This window comes from Rana temporaria, chromosome 10 (genome assembly GCF_905171775.1).
Source record: "Rana temporaria chromosome 10, aRanTem1.1, whole genome shotgun sequence".
Classification (NCBI taxonomy): Eukaryota; Metazoa; Chordata; class Amphibia; order Anura; family Ranidae; genus Rana; species Rana temporaria.
In genome coordinates, this window is record NC_053498.1 from 127,281,536 (window position 1) to 127,299,034 (window position 17,499).

Consider the following 17,499-nt stretch of genomic DNA (forward strand, 5'->3'; position numbering starts at 1 on the left):
TCGAATCTTTTCTCTCTATGTCGAATCTTTTCTCTCTATGTCGAATCTTTTCTCTCTATGTCAAATCTTTTCTTTCTAAGTTGAATCTTTTCTCTCTATGTCAAATCTTTTCTCTCTATGTCGACTCTTCTTCATGTCTCTATAATGTCGAATCTTTTCTCTTTATGTAGAATAATATTGGACTAATAGAGTTAAGGTTAGGCACATTCGACCGCAACGAAAACGAAAATAAAGCATTTGTTTATGTTGGATCTTTCGGTTTTCGTTTTCTGTGCTTTCGTTATCGTTTGTTAAAACGATAACGAAAATACCTGAAATTCGGACGAAAATGCATTCGGACGAAAACGAATGCACATGTCTACCTGTCAAAGACAATCGACGGTAGGCTGGGTCCCCAAATACAAAGACAGGTATCCTGTCCCCCCTCCTCCCCCCGAAAGGTGCCAATTGTGGCACTGGGGGGGGGGGGGGGGTCCGATGAGCGGAAGTGCCACTTTAGGCTGCTAACAGTAAATAGAAAGTAAAGTATATTACATTTACTTGTTTTAAACCTTTTTTTTTTTTTTTTTTTTTTTAATAATAGGTGCAGCAGGTGTATAGACCTGGGTACCCAGTGCAGGGATGGTGGGAACTCAGGCCAGTGATATCACCAGTCCTTCATAGATAGATAAGGTAGATGTTTGGTGAAATGGCCTGAAGGGTATTTAGTAAATGTATAAAAAATTAATATTTTTTTCATTTATTAGTGGCACTATGCTGGTTGCTGTGCGTTTCCCGGCACCTTTCATTGTAACATTGATGTTCTGTCCATACAGGTAGTAGATGGGACGGCATGCGCACCGGACTCCACATCAGTCTGTGTACAGGGAAAGTGTATTAAAGCTGGCTGTGATGGGCAGCTTGGCTCCAAGAAGAAATTCGACAAATGCAGAGTGTGCGGAGGGGACAATAAAAGCTGCAAGAAGGTGTCCGGTCTCTTCACTAAACCCATGTGAGTACCAATGGGAGCCAGAGAATCTGCCTAAACAATGAGGTCACAATTCTGACACATTAAACCCCCCCCACCTGCACCACCACAGATCCAGCAAATACATAGTGCAGATCTGCTCCGCCATGTACAGTCACACCTCTGTGCTGCCCAACGTGCATCCAACGTAAGATTTGCACTTTAGGTATAATGCGACCGCCACCCTCACATAACTCTACAGGTGCCAGAAAAGAGGGGTGAAAGTGAGGCACTGACATCTGTATGTACGGAGAGGAAATGTAATTTTTTTTGTAGAGCTGGAAGTTGTTGGGGATTGTTCAGAGCAGTGGTCTCCAAAGTGTGACCTGTGGGCCAGATGCGACCCTTTGCTTGTGTTTTATCCAGCCCTTGGGGTACTGTTCCTCTCACTGATATGAAGCACTATTCCTCTTACTGACACCAATAATGAGGCATCATTCCTTCCACTGACACTAACAGCTGGTAATAATTTCTCCCACTGACACCCAATGATAGGGCACGATTCCTCCCATTGATGCCAACTATGAGGCACAATTCCTCCCTCTGAGACCCATGATGGAAGACTGCTTCTCCAACTGACAGCAGTGATGGGGCATTATTTTTCCCACTGATATCAACGATGGGGCAATATTCCCTCCACAGACACCAACAATAGGGCACAATTAATATATTTTTTTACACCCACTGACCAACTCGCCTGAGACATTGATTACTCCCACCAACGCTGGGGCATTTTTTATTCCAACTGGACACAGTCCAGCCCCCCTGATGTCTGACAACAGTAAACCGGCCCCTTTTTAAAAAAAATTTTGGAGACCCCTTGGTGTAGAAGTCTGTCTGATGAAATTATAAAGAACTAGTAAAAATGAGGCACAGGATTCAAATTATCAATAGACCAGACTTCGACAATTGACAATTTGCACATTGAGGTTGATTTACTAAAACTGGAGAGTGCAAAATCTGGTGCAGATGTACACAGAAGCCAATCAGTTTGTTCAATTAAGCTTTGACTATAAGGCCCCATGCACACGAGAAGCAAATGCAAACACATGTAAACTCAAGTTTTCAAAGGCAAAAACCGGCGTTTAAAACGCCCGTTTTTGCCGCGAATTTCGCAGCGTTTTGCCACGGTTAGCAGCGTTTTACCGCGTTTGCGGCTATCAGCGTTCATAACAAAGACATTGTAGACCCTCCCAAAGCTTTGAAACGCAAAAACGTTTGCGTCTGAACCCAAAATTTTGCATCTGAAAAAACGAGCCTAAACCCAACTGCTTTAAAACGCAAAAAAAACGTGAATGTGTGCATGGACACATAGGATAACATTAAATGTGTTCAGGGGCAGTTGAAAAAAATGCCCAAATGCCTCTGAACTCGAGTTTACCATCGTCTCGTGTGCATGGGGCCTAAAACCTGGAAGCTGATTGGTTTCTATGCAGAGCTGCACCAGATTTTGCACTCTTCAGTATTAGTAATTCAAGAGCTCCGCATAAATGGTTTGGGAGTCCAGAATTGTTTATTTCACCGTGAAAAGCCAAGGTAAAGATTTATTGTGTTTGGCCTTTTTTCTTAGGCAGGCCATACATGGAGCAAATAGCTTTTTTGCAACCTTTTGGATAACATAGGGAAGGGTTATCACCCCTGTAACATTTGTTTTGCTGTCTGTGCCCCCGTTCAGAAGATTTCACCTCACTTTCTGTCCCAATGACAATTGGATTTTTGGAAATTTTGGGTTATTCGGGAAACAAGGATTTGTGATAAAGCATCAGTGGAGACTTTTTCCCATATTAACTCTTATGCCACGCACACACGGTCTGGCTTTTGCCCGGCCAAATCACATCGGATTTCCATCGGAAAAAAATACAACATGATCTATATCTAAACTCCGATAGAATTCATCTGAATTTCCGATGAAAAAACTCTGATGGGGCTAAACATGATCGGAAAATCCGATGGAAAAAGTCCATCAGACTTTTTCCATCGGAAATTCCCATTGTGTGTACGGGGCATTACAGGAGTGAATTTCCCTTCCTAGGGGTAGATTTCCTCTCACTCCCTGTTGTCTTCCTCCATTTGTAAGTAGGAGTCGTTTGTATGTCGGATGCTAGTTAAGTAAGGGGCTGCCGCTACTAGCCGTTAGTGATAATCACATGTAAAATCCGGCAGGCTGGATGTACCCAAGTTGATTGATCGATTACTTGTAACATTCAGCCTGCCCATGCATGTTTTTAATTTTGACCAGTTCCTGCTGCACCAGCCAAGATTTGAGTCTTCTATAGCCTCGTACACACGACCGAGGCTGTCGAGGAATTCGACAAGCCAATTTTCTCCATTCCCGTCAAGGAAATAGAGAACATGCTCTCTTTTTGGCTAGTCGAGTTTCTCGACAGTTTCCTCGACAGTTTCCTCAACGAAAATGTACACACGACCGGTTTCCTCTGCAAAAAAATATCTCCCAGAAACTTGTAGGCCTCGTGTGTACGAGGCCTATGGCCAGCCTTAAGCCTCGTACACACGATCAGTCCATCCGATGAGAACGGTCTGAAGGACCGTTGTCATAGGTTAACCAATGAAGCTGACTGATGGTCCATCACGCCTACACACCATCGGTTAAATAACTGATCGTGTCAGAACGTGGTGACGTAAAACACGACGTGCTGAAAAAATTGAAGTTCAATGCTTCCAAGCATGCGTTGACTTGATTCTAAGCATGCGTGGATTTTTAACCGATGGTCGTGCCTACTAACGATCGGTTTTGACCTATCGGTTAGGAATCCATAGGTTAAATTTAAAGCAAGTTGGCTTTTTTTTTAACCGATGGTTAAATAACCTATGGGGCCCACACATGATCGGTCTTGACCGATGAAAACGGTCCATCAGACCGCTGTCCTCTGTTTAACCGATCGTGTGCATGAGGCCTTACAGTACAATTTGTTTTCAGGGCTTACAACTTCTAGGCCCGGATTCACGTAGGAGAGCGCATCTTTGTGCGGGCATAACGTATAATATTTACGTTACGCCTCCGCAACTTTGACAGGCAAGTGCAGTATTCTCAAAGCAAAGTTGCGGCGGCGTAGCGTAAATAGGCCGGCGTAAGCCCGCCTAATTCAAATGTGGAAGATGTGGGCGTGTATTATGTAAATTTATTGTGACCCCACGTAAATGACGCTTTCTCCGAACGGCGCATGAGCCGTCCGTGAAAGTATCCCAGTTCGCATGCTCCAAATTAACACGCAAAAAGCCAATGCTTTCGACGTGAAAGTAAATTACGCACAGCCCTATTCGCGAACGACTTGCGCAAACGACGTAATCAATGGAAAATTCGACGCTGGCCCGACGTCCATACTTAACATTGGTATGCCTCATATAGCAGGGGTAACTTTACGCCGGAAAAAGCCTAACGTAAACAGCGTATCTGTAATGCGACGGCCAGGCGTACGTTCGTGAATTGGTGTATCTAGCTGATTTACATATTTCTAGGCGTAAATCAGCGTATACGCCCCTAGCGGCCAGCGTAAATATGCAGTTAAGATACGACGGCGTAGGAGACTTACGCTGGTCGTATCTTATACAAATTCTGGCGTATCTGATTCTTTGAATCAGGCGCCAAGATACGACGCCTCAGACTCAGAGATACGACGGCGTATCTGGAGATACGCCGTCGTATCTCCTACGTGAATCTGAATAATTAAAACTGGTGGAATGGTGGAGGAGTTATGTTGCTCCTTCTGTTCCCGCAAGCTGAGGGCTGTTCAGGATGGCTCATGTCAGGAGAAGATCACAGATTGTGAATTCCCCGACAGAGCTGACAATCAGTGTGGAAGTGAGAACTCCGACTGTGTCAGACGTGTAGCAGTTTTTGGAAGAAGGTCCTTCCATTCTGCAGAGAAATATTGAGTCAAACAAGTGCTGTTCACACCTACATTGTGTTTAAAACATTCTTATCTTGCCAGGATCCTCAGCCAAAAACCACTGAATCTGATCCTCTGATCTGACCGTTCTGTAGCCTTTCTCATCGGCTGGACTCTTATCTAAGCTGAAGGCTTGCTGTGAATAATGTCCGATCAGCATTTTTCCACCACATAATCTTCCCTACCTTTGTCTTACTGTGAGATTTATGTGCCAAATGTTCCCTCGCATAACCAAAAATGTGACTCTCCTGTGCCCACATCCTCCCCTCACCCCAGAAATTTGTATTAGCAGCCCAGACACAGCACGTTATACAGAGAAACTCCATTCTTCTACAGTCAGATGCAGAGAACGTAATATAAATATAATACTGTCAAAGGCTGGAATTTTGCTGAGATTAGTTTATGTGCAACAAGGATAGGAGCTAGAAAGTAGCTGGGGGGCCAGGAGGAACTACAAAATCATCCATTAAACTATTGTGTATTAATTTTCATATCCAACCAAAAACATGGAGGTTTATTCTTCTTGTAGAACCATTCATCAAACGATCCATCCTGAACCGTTGGATCATAGTGCAAATACAGCCTAATCATAGAGCCATTTATCCAACTGTACAACCAGAGCTGCTGGTTTATAGTCCAAATCAGTGGTCGACAAGCTGCATCAGGAGGGCTTTTTCTTGCCTTTATTTGGTCCTTGGGACCCTATTTCTCCCACTGATATGGGACACCATTCTTCCTCCTGAAAACAATGATGGGACACTATTCCTTCCACTGACATCAATTATGGGACACTATTCCTTCCACTGACATCAATTATGGGGCACTATTCCTTCCACTGACACCAATGATGGGACACTTTTCCTTCCACTGACACCAATGATTGGACAGTATTCCTCACACTGATACCATTGATGGGGAACTATTCCTCCCACTGACACCAATGATAAGGAACTAATCTTCCATTGACACCAATGATGAGGAACTAATCTTCCACTGACACCAATGATGAGGAACTAATCTTCCACTGACTCCAAAGATAAGACACTATTCTTCTTGCTGACACCATCGATGGGGCACTATTCTTTCCACTGATACCATTTTTTACCTCTAATGTACCAAGGGCAGTAAACTAACCCTTTGTTTAGAAAGTTTGGAGACCCCTGTTCTAGATGCAGCCTAAAGCCGGGTACACACAACCCCGTGGGTTAAACAAAGGAAAACTATCAGCTCCGGTCAGAGCCACTGTACTAACCATGCAAGATAGTTCAGCGATCTCCCCCACTGAGCTATTGTGCTCTGACAGGGAGAAGGTCCCGCTGTCAGAACACCCCGATCGACGCTCTCTGCTATTGGCTGAGAGCACTGATCGGGAGTTGGTCAGCTGCTGGTTTTCCAGCATGCACATCCAACAGAAGCTGTCTATTGGACAGAACGACATACACACGGGCCGAATGTTGGACGTTTTTTTTTTTTTTTTAACTGGCTGTTGTAAATCAAGAGCTACTGGATCATGAAGACATTTATCCAACCGTCTATGCGTCTATTTATCCAGCCATTCATCCAGAGTTGCTGGTTTATAGCCAAGATACAGCTTTAAGAAGAACTGCAGGTCAATTTGGACCAATGTAACTATGTATTTACCATCCTTGACCAATGCCCCTGGAAGCTGTAAATCCCTGAAGTACACACTACTACTCCAATAATCTCCAAAAGCTTACAGGTCCCACGCTGAGCACAGAGGCACTGAATGAATGCAAAGCGTTCTCTGATTGTAAGAGATGGAGAGCTTAACATTACCACCCAGCCTCTTCACCTTGTCTAACCTGAGAACACTTTGCATTCATTAAGAAAATACAAAGCATCCTCTGAATGGTGCCCAGGCTCAGTGGCCAACCTCTTGTGTTCAGAATGCAGCGGGGCAGCCACTCTGCACAGGTGGAGATTAGTGGAGTAGCGATGTCCTAGCGGAACCAATGTAACTACGTATAAAATATCTATACCTGGAATTCACCTTTTGAATATGTATTTTATTATGCGTAGTGATATCCTATAGATATAGTACTATGCTTAGTGATATTCTATAGAGATAGTGTTATGCGTAGTGATATTCTATAGAGATAGTGTTATGCGTAGTGATATCCTATAGATATAGTACTATGCTTAGTGATATTCTATAGAGATAGTGTTATGCGCAGTGATATTCTATAGAGATAGTGTTATGCGTGGTGATATTCTATAGAGATAGTGTTATGCGTAGTGATATTCTATAGAGATAGTGTTATGCGTAGTGATATTCTATAGAGATAGTGTTATGCGTGGTACTGTATGTGATGGAAGAACACAAAGCAACCAATGAGGTTCTCAGTTTCTTTCTCTCAGGTTGCTTGAGAGAAATAAAATGAAGCCTGGCTGGTTGTTCATTGTCTAGAAAGGACAATCCTTCACATAGTCACTTTGATAAATAAGACCTGATACTGTTGCTTGAAGTAATTCTTTGCGTTCTCTCTACATACACAGACACGGTTACAACTTTGTGGTCACTGTTCCGGCTGGCGCCAGCAACTTGGACGTGAGGCAACGTGGGTATAAAGGCCTAATCAGTGATGACAACTACTTAGCAGTGAAGAACTCCCAGGGTCGTTACCTGCTGAATGGGAATTACATTGTGTCTGCGGTGGAGCGTGACATTCCGATACGTGGCAGCCTGCTGAAGTACAGCGGTACTGGGACTGCAGTGGAGGCCTTACAGGCAATCAACAACATACAAGAGCCATTGACCATAGAGGTATTGTGTGTTGGAAAAATGACCCCTCCACGTCTCCGGTACACCTTCTACATTCCCAGAGAAAAGAAGGACAATTCTGCTGGACAAATAATAAGTAACAGCCTGGCTGCTCTGCCCCCTCCCCCTCCAAGGCCCAAACCGCAGTCTCAGTGGTCGAGCAGCAACTGGGGAGAATGTTCAGTCACCTGTGGCAACGGGCAGCAGACTCGAATAGTGGAATGTCGCGACCCCTGGGAACATCTGGCATCTGACTGCCCAGCCTCTCTCCGGCCACCAGTGGTAAGGACCTGCGGTGACCCGTGCCCCATGTGGGAGGCTGGAGAATGGACAAGCTGTTCAAAAGCCTGCGGCAGGGGGTTCAAGAGACGGCAGCTGAGGTGCAGTGCAGGCGGAGGAGTAACTTTACCTAGAGAGCACTGTAAGTTAAAGAGAAAACCTCAGGAGCTGGACTTTTGTATGGTCCGACCATGTTAATGCAGGGGGGACCAAAAAAAACTGTTGACAAATTTAGAACTTCCTCCAGGCCCGGAGTGGAGGGGATGTGCCAAAATAAACCCATCACCCAAATACCCGGGGCACCACGTCCAATGACCAAAGAATCTACTGTTACATTCTGATGGTAACGGCAGTAATAGTGAACAAAGGGACATTGAAGTCTAATTGCTTTGCACTTTCTCTTCGTGGGTCTATGTCCGTTGTGTCCGTTTTCCATGTTGGCGGGTCTAGCGTTCCTTCTAGGATGCAGACTGCATTGTAGAAATGGATTTTCCTAAAGAGTTTCAGACCAGAGCTCTTTCTAAAGACACTAGTGAGAAAAGTTTTCTCAAATTTTTACATTTTTGTAAGAAGTGTTCTAAAGACAAAGTGTTCATCTTACCCCTTATTAATGGATCAGATTATGTGATTGATTTTTAAATCTGGACTTTAAAAATAAGACATGGAACTCTTGCACTGGGGCCACGGGAATACTTTTTCTTAGAACAGTTTTCATATATAAGAGTCTTAATATTTTGTCACTGGAATGATCCAACATACAGGCTCAAGTGTCTTGTATCCTAAAGGCTCTTTTTCTGATAGCTCCGTCAGGATCTTGTGTAATGTGCAGATCTGGGACCTCATACACAATATACAGTCAACCCAGTATAATAGAACATGATGTTATAATGGTGCAGCTATTATTTCCATGGCAGGATTAGATGGTCAGAAAGCTGGTAAACAGGAGGATTCTCCAGAGCCCTGGAAACATTTAGGGGCCTATTTAGAAAGATCCACAAAATTATCTTTTCTCATTTTCCGCCCTTTTATCTGTTTTACTGCCAAATTCCAGCTGATTTTCCCCCCAGTTCTTAAAGTCCGACATGGGAAGTTATATGGAAGTGCAATGCAAAACCTTTTTAGATAAAAAAAAAAAAGAACAAAGCTTCAAAATTAAAGCTGAACTTCCGATATGATCCTTATGCCGCACACACAAACTCAGAATTTCCGCCAACAAATGTTTGGTGGGCTTGTTGTTGTAAATTCCGACCGTGTGTATGCTCCATCGGACATTTGCTGTCGGAATTTCCAACAAAAAAAATTTGAGAGCTGGTTCTGGTTCTCAAATTTTCCGGCAACAAAACTTGTCGGAAATTCCGATCGTGTGTGGACAATTTTGACGTACAAAATTCCATGCGTTCTCTGAATTAAGTACGAGATGTAAGCGCTCAGTCTGGTTAATAGTGCCGTCGTATGTCTTGTACGTGACCGTGTTCTTGGCGTTCGGAATTTCCGACAACATTTGTGTGACTGTGCAGGGCCAATCCTAGGGTCACAGGCACCTGGGTGCAGAAATATTTCAGGTGCCCCCACATGGGCGTCGTCATTTTACTAACTCCTCCCCTTTACAAATGTTTCTATGGCAATGACTCAACCACAGAGATGCTCCCCCACAAAGTCTTCATTAACCTGGAATCCTTACATGATCTCTTAACAATAAACAAATACAGGAAGAGAAGCAAAGTACTTTATTGGGCCCTGGAGGGGGTCCTCTGTGATGGACACAGAGAGGGCTTCTGTTAGAGAGTCTGTTGGATGTTCGGCGCCCCCACCTCTGCAGGCGCCCGGGTGCAATGCACCCTGTGCACCCTGCCTAGGATCGGCCCTGTGATCGTATGTATGCAAGACAAGTTTGAGCCAACATCCGTCGGGAAAAAATCCATGGTTTTGTTGTCAGAATTTCCGATCGTCTGTATGAAGCATTATTGTATACTTCCATTGATCCAATGTGGCGCAATGTAAGTAGGCATATCTTATACTTGAGGGGCCACCACTGTGGTAGTTGGTGCTACTACCGTAATAATCTTCTGGCTTCTGCGTTGAGTAGCTTCCCCTCTGCACATTGGCTACAGGGGGTCGCCTGCTCATCAGTGCCGCTATTTTTTTTTTCAATGAATACAAGTTGTTCTCTTATTTGAGGGGGTGGATGTTGTGATCTCGCTCACCTTCCTCTCCACCTCATCCAATCAAAGGGTGCCTTGTACATACCTCCCAACTTTTTGAGATGGGAAAGAGGGACACCTATCAGAAAAAGTATGCAGGCATAGGACACACCCCTTGCCACTCCCCCTTAAAGGAGAATTGTACATTAAAAAAATTGGTTAGACCCACAAGTGCTTTTTTTTAGCACTACTATTCCTTTATATTGGCTTTTGGATTTTACAAATGCAGGAATTTAGAAATCAGATGAAAGGTTTAGCACTGGAAAACACTTTTTGATTAATAAAAAGTGTATTTTATATACATCTATATAGATCAGCCCAAAATGAGGGACAAATGAGGACGAAAGAGGGAAAGAGGAACATTGCTCCAAAACAGGGATAGTCCCTCGAAATCAGGGAAAGTTGGGAGCTATGCTTGTATTCATTGAAAAATGACAAGGCAAATGACGGCAAGCAAGCAGGGTGCTTGCACAGAGAATAGAGGACTGTGGCTATCACTACAGTAGCAGTGATTTTTATCAGCCCGACAGGTATGAGCTATGCATACTTGACATTGTGCAAAGCTGGACCAAAGTCTGTGTGCAATAAAGATCATACCTGGAGTTCAGCTTTAGGGAAATATACAATTACTTTTCCCCCGAGGAACTACAAAGTTGAGTACTGTCAACACGTGTACTAGTATGGCTAAGGTCACCTTCACCAGCTTTCCTTCATTGACTGTCGTGGATAATGTCAGGTTTAAGGATTTGTACATTTCCACAACATATATTAAAGTAGAACTTTACCCGTAACAACTTGATAAAAAATAATGTTCTTTAGCAAGGAACATACATTCCACATTAATAATTGTGCTTCCAATATTAGTCTGTGCTGCAAATTGCCTCCAACATTGCTCCTGTTTCTTCTTGCTGAAGGCTGGCATTTTGCTGAAGCCCAAAGCCCCTGAACAGCAGTAAATTATAAAGCAGAACTAAAACCATTGATTTAACGGTTTAAAAAAAAACAGTTACATTCCTGGAATGCCGGGATTGCTAATTGTCATATTTGCTTGTGTCTTCAAACAAACTGTCAAGCCATGAATTTGCTGGTGTCGTGACTGATCACATGTGTAGCACCATGGCAGTTTCAGAGCTAACAAAAGCAGCTTCCTTGGCTGTAAACAATAGGAGGATTTAAAGGGTCACTAAAGGAATTTTTTTAAGCTAAATAGCTTCCTTTACCTTACTGCAGTCCTGGTTTCATGTCCTCATTGTTAGTTTTTGCTCTGATGTTGCTGTAATTCTGCTCTGTTCTGGACACTTCCTGGTTGTCTGTTTCCTGAGGACCACAGTACTAGGAGCTTCTAGTTTCGTTTTCCAAACCATCACTTCTCTATGGCTCTATACAGCACAGAGGCAGGATAACATGCAAAATGAAACTGAAACTACAGGCACATTATATGATTGATTTTTATCTATTTTTAATCGTTTTTAAAAGGAATCAGTTAACTATTATGTCTCTATATCCTGTAAACAGTCATTTCAGCAAAACATTTTTTTCCTTTACAACTCCTTTAATTCTGCTTTAAAGTGGTTGTTAAGACACTACTATAAAAACCTCCTATCCCCTCTGTAACATAACAATGTGCCCCTTTGTCTGTGTTATATCACAAATATATAGATCTGTACCTATATCACAGCAGCTCCCGGCGCTCACGTGGCACCTCGGCTCTCCAGCGGGCAGGGCCGAGCACTCCCAATGATGTCAGCCCGGGAGGAGGGGAAGAGAGGAGAGAGCCGAGGAGTCATGTGAGCGCCGGAAGCCACTCTGATATAGGTACAGATCTGCATATTTTTTATATAACACAGGCACAGGAACACATATTGTTATGTTACAGAGGGGATGAGAGGATTTTATAGTAGTTATTAGAGCAGGAGTAGGGGGGGGGGGAATGACATGAGCAGACAGGCAGGGGGGGTATAAGAGGACAGAGAAGGACAGGGCAGGGCACGTAAACTGACCACTGTGTCAGGGCTCAGCAACCATGATAAACCGTGATCAGTTTACAGGGGGGAGGGAATAGCCAGGCAGGGTCAGCCAGGTTTTTTAGGTGATAGAAGGGGCCAAATTAAACAGCACAAGCACTGTGCTGTATAACATGCTTTAAGGGAACAGGAGCTGTTTTTTTTTTTTCGGTTAACAAACACTTTTTAGGCTGTCAGCAGATCGACCTCTACAAATTCAGCAGTGCCTAAAAATGGAGAGCAACTGAGCATGTGCAGAGCAGGGTGAGACAGGGTATTACTGGATTTTAAACAGTATAGGCACTTATTTTAAATGTTTTACATCGCTATACCTGCAAAAGGGGCCAGCCTGAATTGATCCAGCAGGAGTTAATTTTCTGGCAAAATTTCCACTTTAAAATCTTTAGAAAGGGCTAGATTCAGGTAGCTTCGCGCATTGTTACGGTGGCGCAGCGTATCGTATTTACGCTACGCCGCCGTAAGTCAGAGAGGCAAGTGCTGTATTCACAAAGCACTTGCCTCCTAAGTTACGGCGGCGTAGCGTTAATGGGGCCGGCGTAAGCGCGCCTAATTCAAATGAGGATGAGGGGGAGTGTTTTATGTTAATTATTGGTGACCCGACGTGATTGACGTTTTTCCCGAACGGCGCATGCGCCGTCCGTGGAATTTCCCAGTGTGCATTGCTCCAAAGTACGCCGCAAGGACGTCATTGGTTTCGACGTGAACGTAAATTACGTCCAGCCCCATTCACGGACGAGTTACGCAAACGACGTAAAATTTTAAAATTTCGACGCGGGAACGACGGCCATACTTAACATTGCGTACGCCTCCTAATAGCAGGAGTAACCTTACGCCAAAAAAGCCTAACGTAAACGACGTAAAAAAATAGCGCCGGGCGTACGTACATTTGTGAATCGGCGTATCTAGGTCATTTGCATATTCTACGCCAAAACGACGGAAGCGCCAGCGTAAATATGCAACTAAGATACGACGGCGTAAGAGACTTACGCCGCTCGTATCTTAGCCCAATTTAAGCGTATCTGGTTTCCAGAATACGCTTACATTTACGACGGCGTAGATTCAGAGTTACGACGGCGTATCTACTGATACGCCAGCGTAACTCTCTCTGAATCTAGTCCAAAGTCTTTTATGGTCTACCCAGAACATGGGGTTATTTTCACTTTTCTTGAACTATGAAGCAAGTGACAGTAAAAATTGTCCAAACTGCTTTATAAATAGGCAACATTTTAGAACTTCCTTTTCTATAAATGGGTCCGAAAGAGAGTGAGGCTGATGTCAGCAGCACATTGAGCTTACAATCAAATTGCGCCTTGTATCTCTGAACAGTGTTACGCAGTGTTAGCTCATCGTTCCGCCACACAGCTCTATGTGGGTGAATGTCCTGCCAGTGTAATGGGGCAATGAAGCTTACCATTTTAATCAGTATAGCGTTTGTTTTGGGCGCCAGTGTGCAATAATGTAACAATATGCCAAAGGATTACATTGTTGTCAATGTAACATCATATTTTTTAACTCACATGCGACACAATAGCACTCAGCATCCAACAGGTTGATGGATTGCTGGAGGCGAGAGTTGCACAAAGTCTACGGGTCTTCTTTATAGACTGGGAGACAATCACTCAAAGTTGCACAATTTTGCTCAAAATTAAAAAATGGAGGTGTACATCAGAAGTAGCACTTGAAAGCCTCTCTGTGTAAAGCATACATATATTCTCATAGTAGGGCAGTATGGGAAATCTGGGGTCAAACAAACCTCCTGGTGAATCTACCTCTGTGTATCTCCGATCAGGGATGATGGCGAGGGGAGGGGCTTTAGAACAAAACATGGAAGTTAGACTGTGCGGCGGGCCCAGGATAACCCAATAGATGGCAGGTCTCATTTACACCTACTTTAAGAAACGGCCGTTATGGCACTCCTAAAAGCACCAAGAAAAACGCACCTTTTATTCCTTTTTCTCACGTCTTTACAGTACAACGGTTTACCTGCCTTAAAGGATAACTAAACTCAAGAACAAACATTTTATATATTGCATCTTACAGTCCTTAGAAGTGGTGGATACATTAGTTTTCTTGTTTTATTCAAGCTAAGAAAATGTTTAGCAAATACAGAAAATACGGGCTAGATTCAGAAACAAATGCCTATCTTTATCTCATATACGCTACGCCGCCGTAACTTTGAGAGGCAAGTCCTGTATTCAGAAAGAACTTGCGCCCGAAGTTACGGCGGCGTAGCGTATATGGGCCGGCGTAAGCCCGCCTAATTCAAAATAGGCTGGTAGGGGGCGTGTTGTATGCTAATTAATTGTGACCCCACGTAGTTGATGTTACTAACGAACGGCACATGCGCCGTCCGTGAAAGTATCCCAGTGCTCCAAATTTCGCCGAAAATAGTCATTGCTTTAGACGTGAACGTAACTTACGCACAGCCCTATTTGCATACGACTTACGCAAACGACGCAAAATTCGACACTGGCCCGACGTCCATTATCTACGCCTCATATAGCAGGGGTAACTTTACGCCGGAAAAAGCCTAACGTGAACGACGTAAATAAATGCGGCGGACGTACGTTTCTGAATCGGCGTATCTATCTCATTTGCATATTCTACGCGGAAATCTACGGAAGCGCCCCTAGCGGCCAGTGTAAATATGCACCCTAAGATACGACGGCGTAGGAGACTTACGCCGCACGTATCTAGGCAACATTGAGGCGTATCTGATTCTATGAATCAGGCGCCTAGATGCGACGGCCCTCATTCGGAGTTACGACGGCGCATCTGGAGATACGCCAACGTAACTCCTTTCTGAATCTAGCCCTACCTGTTGATCCTTCCAGAAATGCAGCGCCCTTGATGCACAGAAGAATATCTTCCTTCCTAGTTATCATCTGTAAACTACCAATTCCCCTTCCCTCTTTGTAATGCAGATGAAGCGATACGGACATGTTTGTAGTGCATATCAGGAGAGCAGTCAAGGGTGACAACCTGGATTCCCTTCATAGATACAGCAGAGAAGTGACGTAGCCACCCAGGGACAGGAATTGTGTTACAGTAATACCTCGGATTGCGAGTAATGTGGTTTCCAAGCGTTTTGCAATACGAGCTATTTAAAAAAAAATACAAAATCCTGACTCAATTTGCGAGCGTTGTTTTGCAAGATTAGCAGGTTTCAAGCCTCTGGGGTGTGCAGTACCGCATGTGACCAGAGGTGCGGGGGCAGCGGTGACGCTCGTAGACACTCTGTTCCTGAGTGTCTCTGAGCATCTCCGGCAACCCTGCGCCTCTGGCCACATGCGGTACTGCACCGGTGGCACTGGAATGCATTATCTGAGTTTCCATAGATTTCTATGGGGAAACTCGCTTTGATATACGAGTGCTTTGGATTACAAGCATGCTTCTGGAAAGAATTATGCTCATAATCCAAGGTACTACTGTATTTGCAGGATTACCAGGTTCAAATAAAGCAAAATAAGCTTGAAGAAAGAAACCAAATGCGACCACCACACCAAGGACTGCTGTTTTTTAAATTTTTGGTTTTGGGTTTAGATATACCTTAGCATGGGGCAAGACGTATTAATGAACAATACCTAGTTTCATGTATTCGGAGACACACATTGCATTCCTAGCATGTCTGGGTTTCATGCAATGGCCTTGCACAGCACAGCTGCCTTCACCACAAGTAAGAGCAATACACTGATAACTGTCAGATAATTAAATACTCACTGTAACATTACCTATAATTAAGACTGTTGGGTCACTCAGAAAAAAAATCCAGCATGAATCTACCAACCATGTAAATGAGGCCTCGCTGTTTGTTTGCAATTGATGTGTATTGTCTAATCTAATAGGTGCTATAGTTCATCTGTCTGCCTGGGGTCCTCCGGACCAACCGCACTCCAGCCAGTACTAAGTGACGCACAATTCTTACTTGATTATTCAATAGAAGGCAGGTCAGGCCTATATATCCTGTCTGTGCTGTTTTGTAGATTGACCAGCTTGATGGGGAAGGGGGGGGGGGTTGGCAGCCATCCAGTAGTTTATGGATATACTTCAATGTTGATTGTCCATAAAGAATGAAAAAAAGAAATGGCCAATTAATATCCAGCCAGTTGCAGTGTTATCATCAAGGGTTTGGAAAGTTATTGGGCCTCGCCATCCAGATATAGAAAAGCTCTCTAATGGCGCACCTTACACTATGACCGCAGTCCATGTCACAACGCAGGTATGTGTTCATACATGGTACTTTAATTATACTGTTACGTAGATTGCATTAATGTTACCGATGAGGCCTTTATCATAGAGCAGCTCAAAGCTCATCTCCAGGAATAAGGCTCCTTTCACACCAGTGGGCCCATAGGGTCCGCCTGTCCGTTTTTCAGGCAGGTCCGACCTGACCACCCATTGTTCTGTAAGGGGCGGCGGAAGTCAGTGGACACCCTCCGGCATCTGATCTGTTCTGCTAAAAACAGATGGATGGGGATCTGTTCTCCATCCCTCCGGTGGATTGGATTAGATGGAAACGGACAGGCGCTCCATTTCCATCTGACTGCCCCATAGAGAACAGCGAGCTGTATCCGTGTCTGCTCTTCATAGCAGAGAGGACACAGACCTTGCCTGCTCAGTGGGGATTAGCGGAGAGATTCCCCGCTGAGCAGGCGGACGCATTTGGACAGATTCTGCTCCGTCTGAAAGGGGCCTTAGAAATACATATGCCTTAAAAGTGGGGCTGCCCCGCACTGCAAAGGGTAAATGTTCAGTATGTTTAGGGGGTACAGGAACCGGTATTATCATTACTCACCCTATACTCCACTTTGGCTGGCTCTGGCGCTGCCCCCTTCTTCCCGAAATTCTGATCTGTGGAGGGTCTCTCTGAGTTATCGTGTACAATACGGAGATATTAACTCTTCATTGTACATGGAAAGGGTAAATATGAGACAGAGCAGCTTAGAGAGGAGACTACGGAGGACCCGACGTACTGCTAGAGGGCAGAATAGGGAAAGTATATCTCCTTATTCATGCACCCCCTAGATATAATAAGTATTTATCCCTTGTAAGAAAATAAATGGCTGCACATCCAGGAATTCCGATTACCTTTTATTGTTCAAAGTGATAACACCAAAGACACCAACACGAGGTCACGTAGACGCGCTTCATAATAACATCTTGTGCTTAATCATCATTGGTAATGATTAAGCACAAGATGTTTGTGTGAAACGCGTCTACGTGACCTCGTGTTGGTGTCTTTGGTGTCATCACGTTGAACAATAAAAGGCAATCAGAATTCCTGGATGTGCAGCCATTT

General features: G+C 44.1%; 1 protein-coding gene across 1 annotated transcript in view; it reads left to right on the forward strand.

The window, feature by feature from the left end:
• The window catches only part of ADAMTS15 (ADAM metallopeptidase with thrombospondin type 1 motif 15), a 66,015-nt gene extending 56,904 nt beyond the window's left edge, over window positions 1-9,111 (forward strand). The window contains exons 7-8 of the mRNA XM_040326243.1: window positions 816-991; window positions 7,432-9,111. Coding sequence (XP_040182177.1) covers window positions 816-991; window positions 7,432-8,173 — 918 coding nt within the window. The 3' untranslated portion in view covers window positions 8,174-9,111. The remainder of the gene's footprint in view (window positions 1-815; window positions 992-7,431) is intronic.
• The last annotated feature ends 8,388 nt before the right edge of the window (window positions 9,112-17,499 follow it).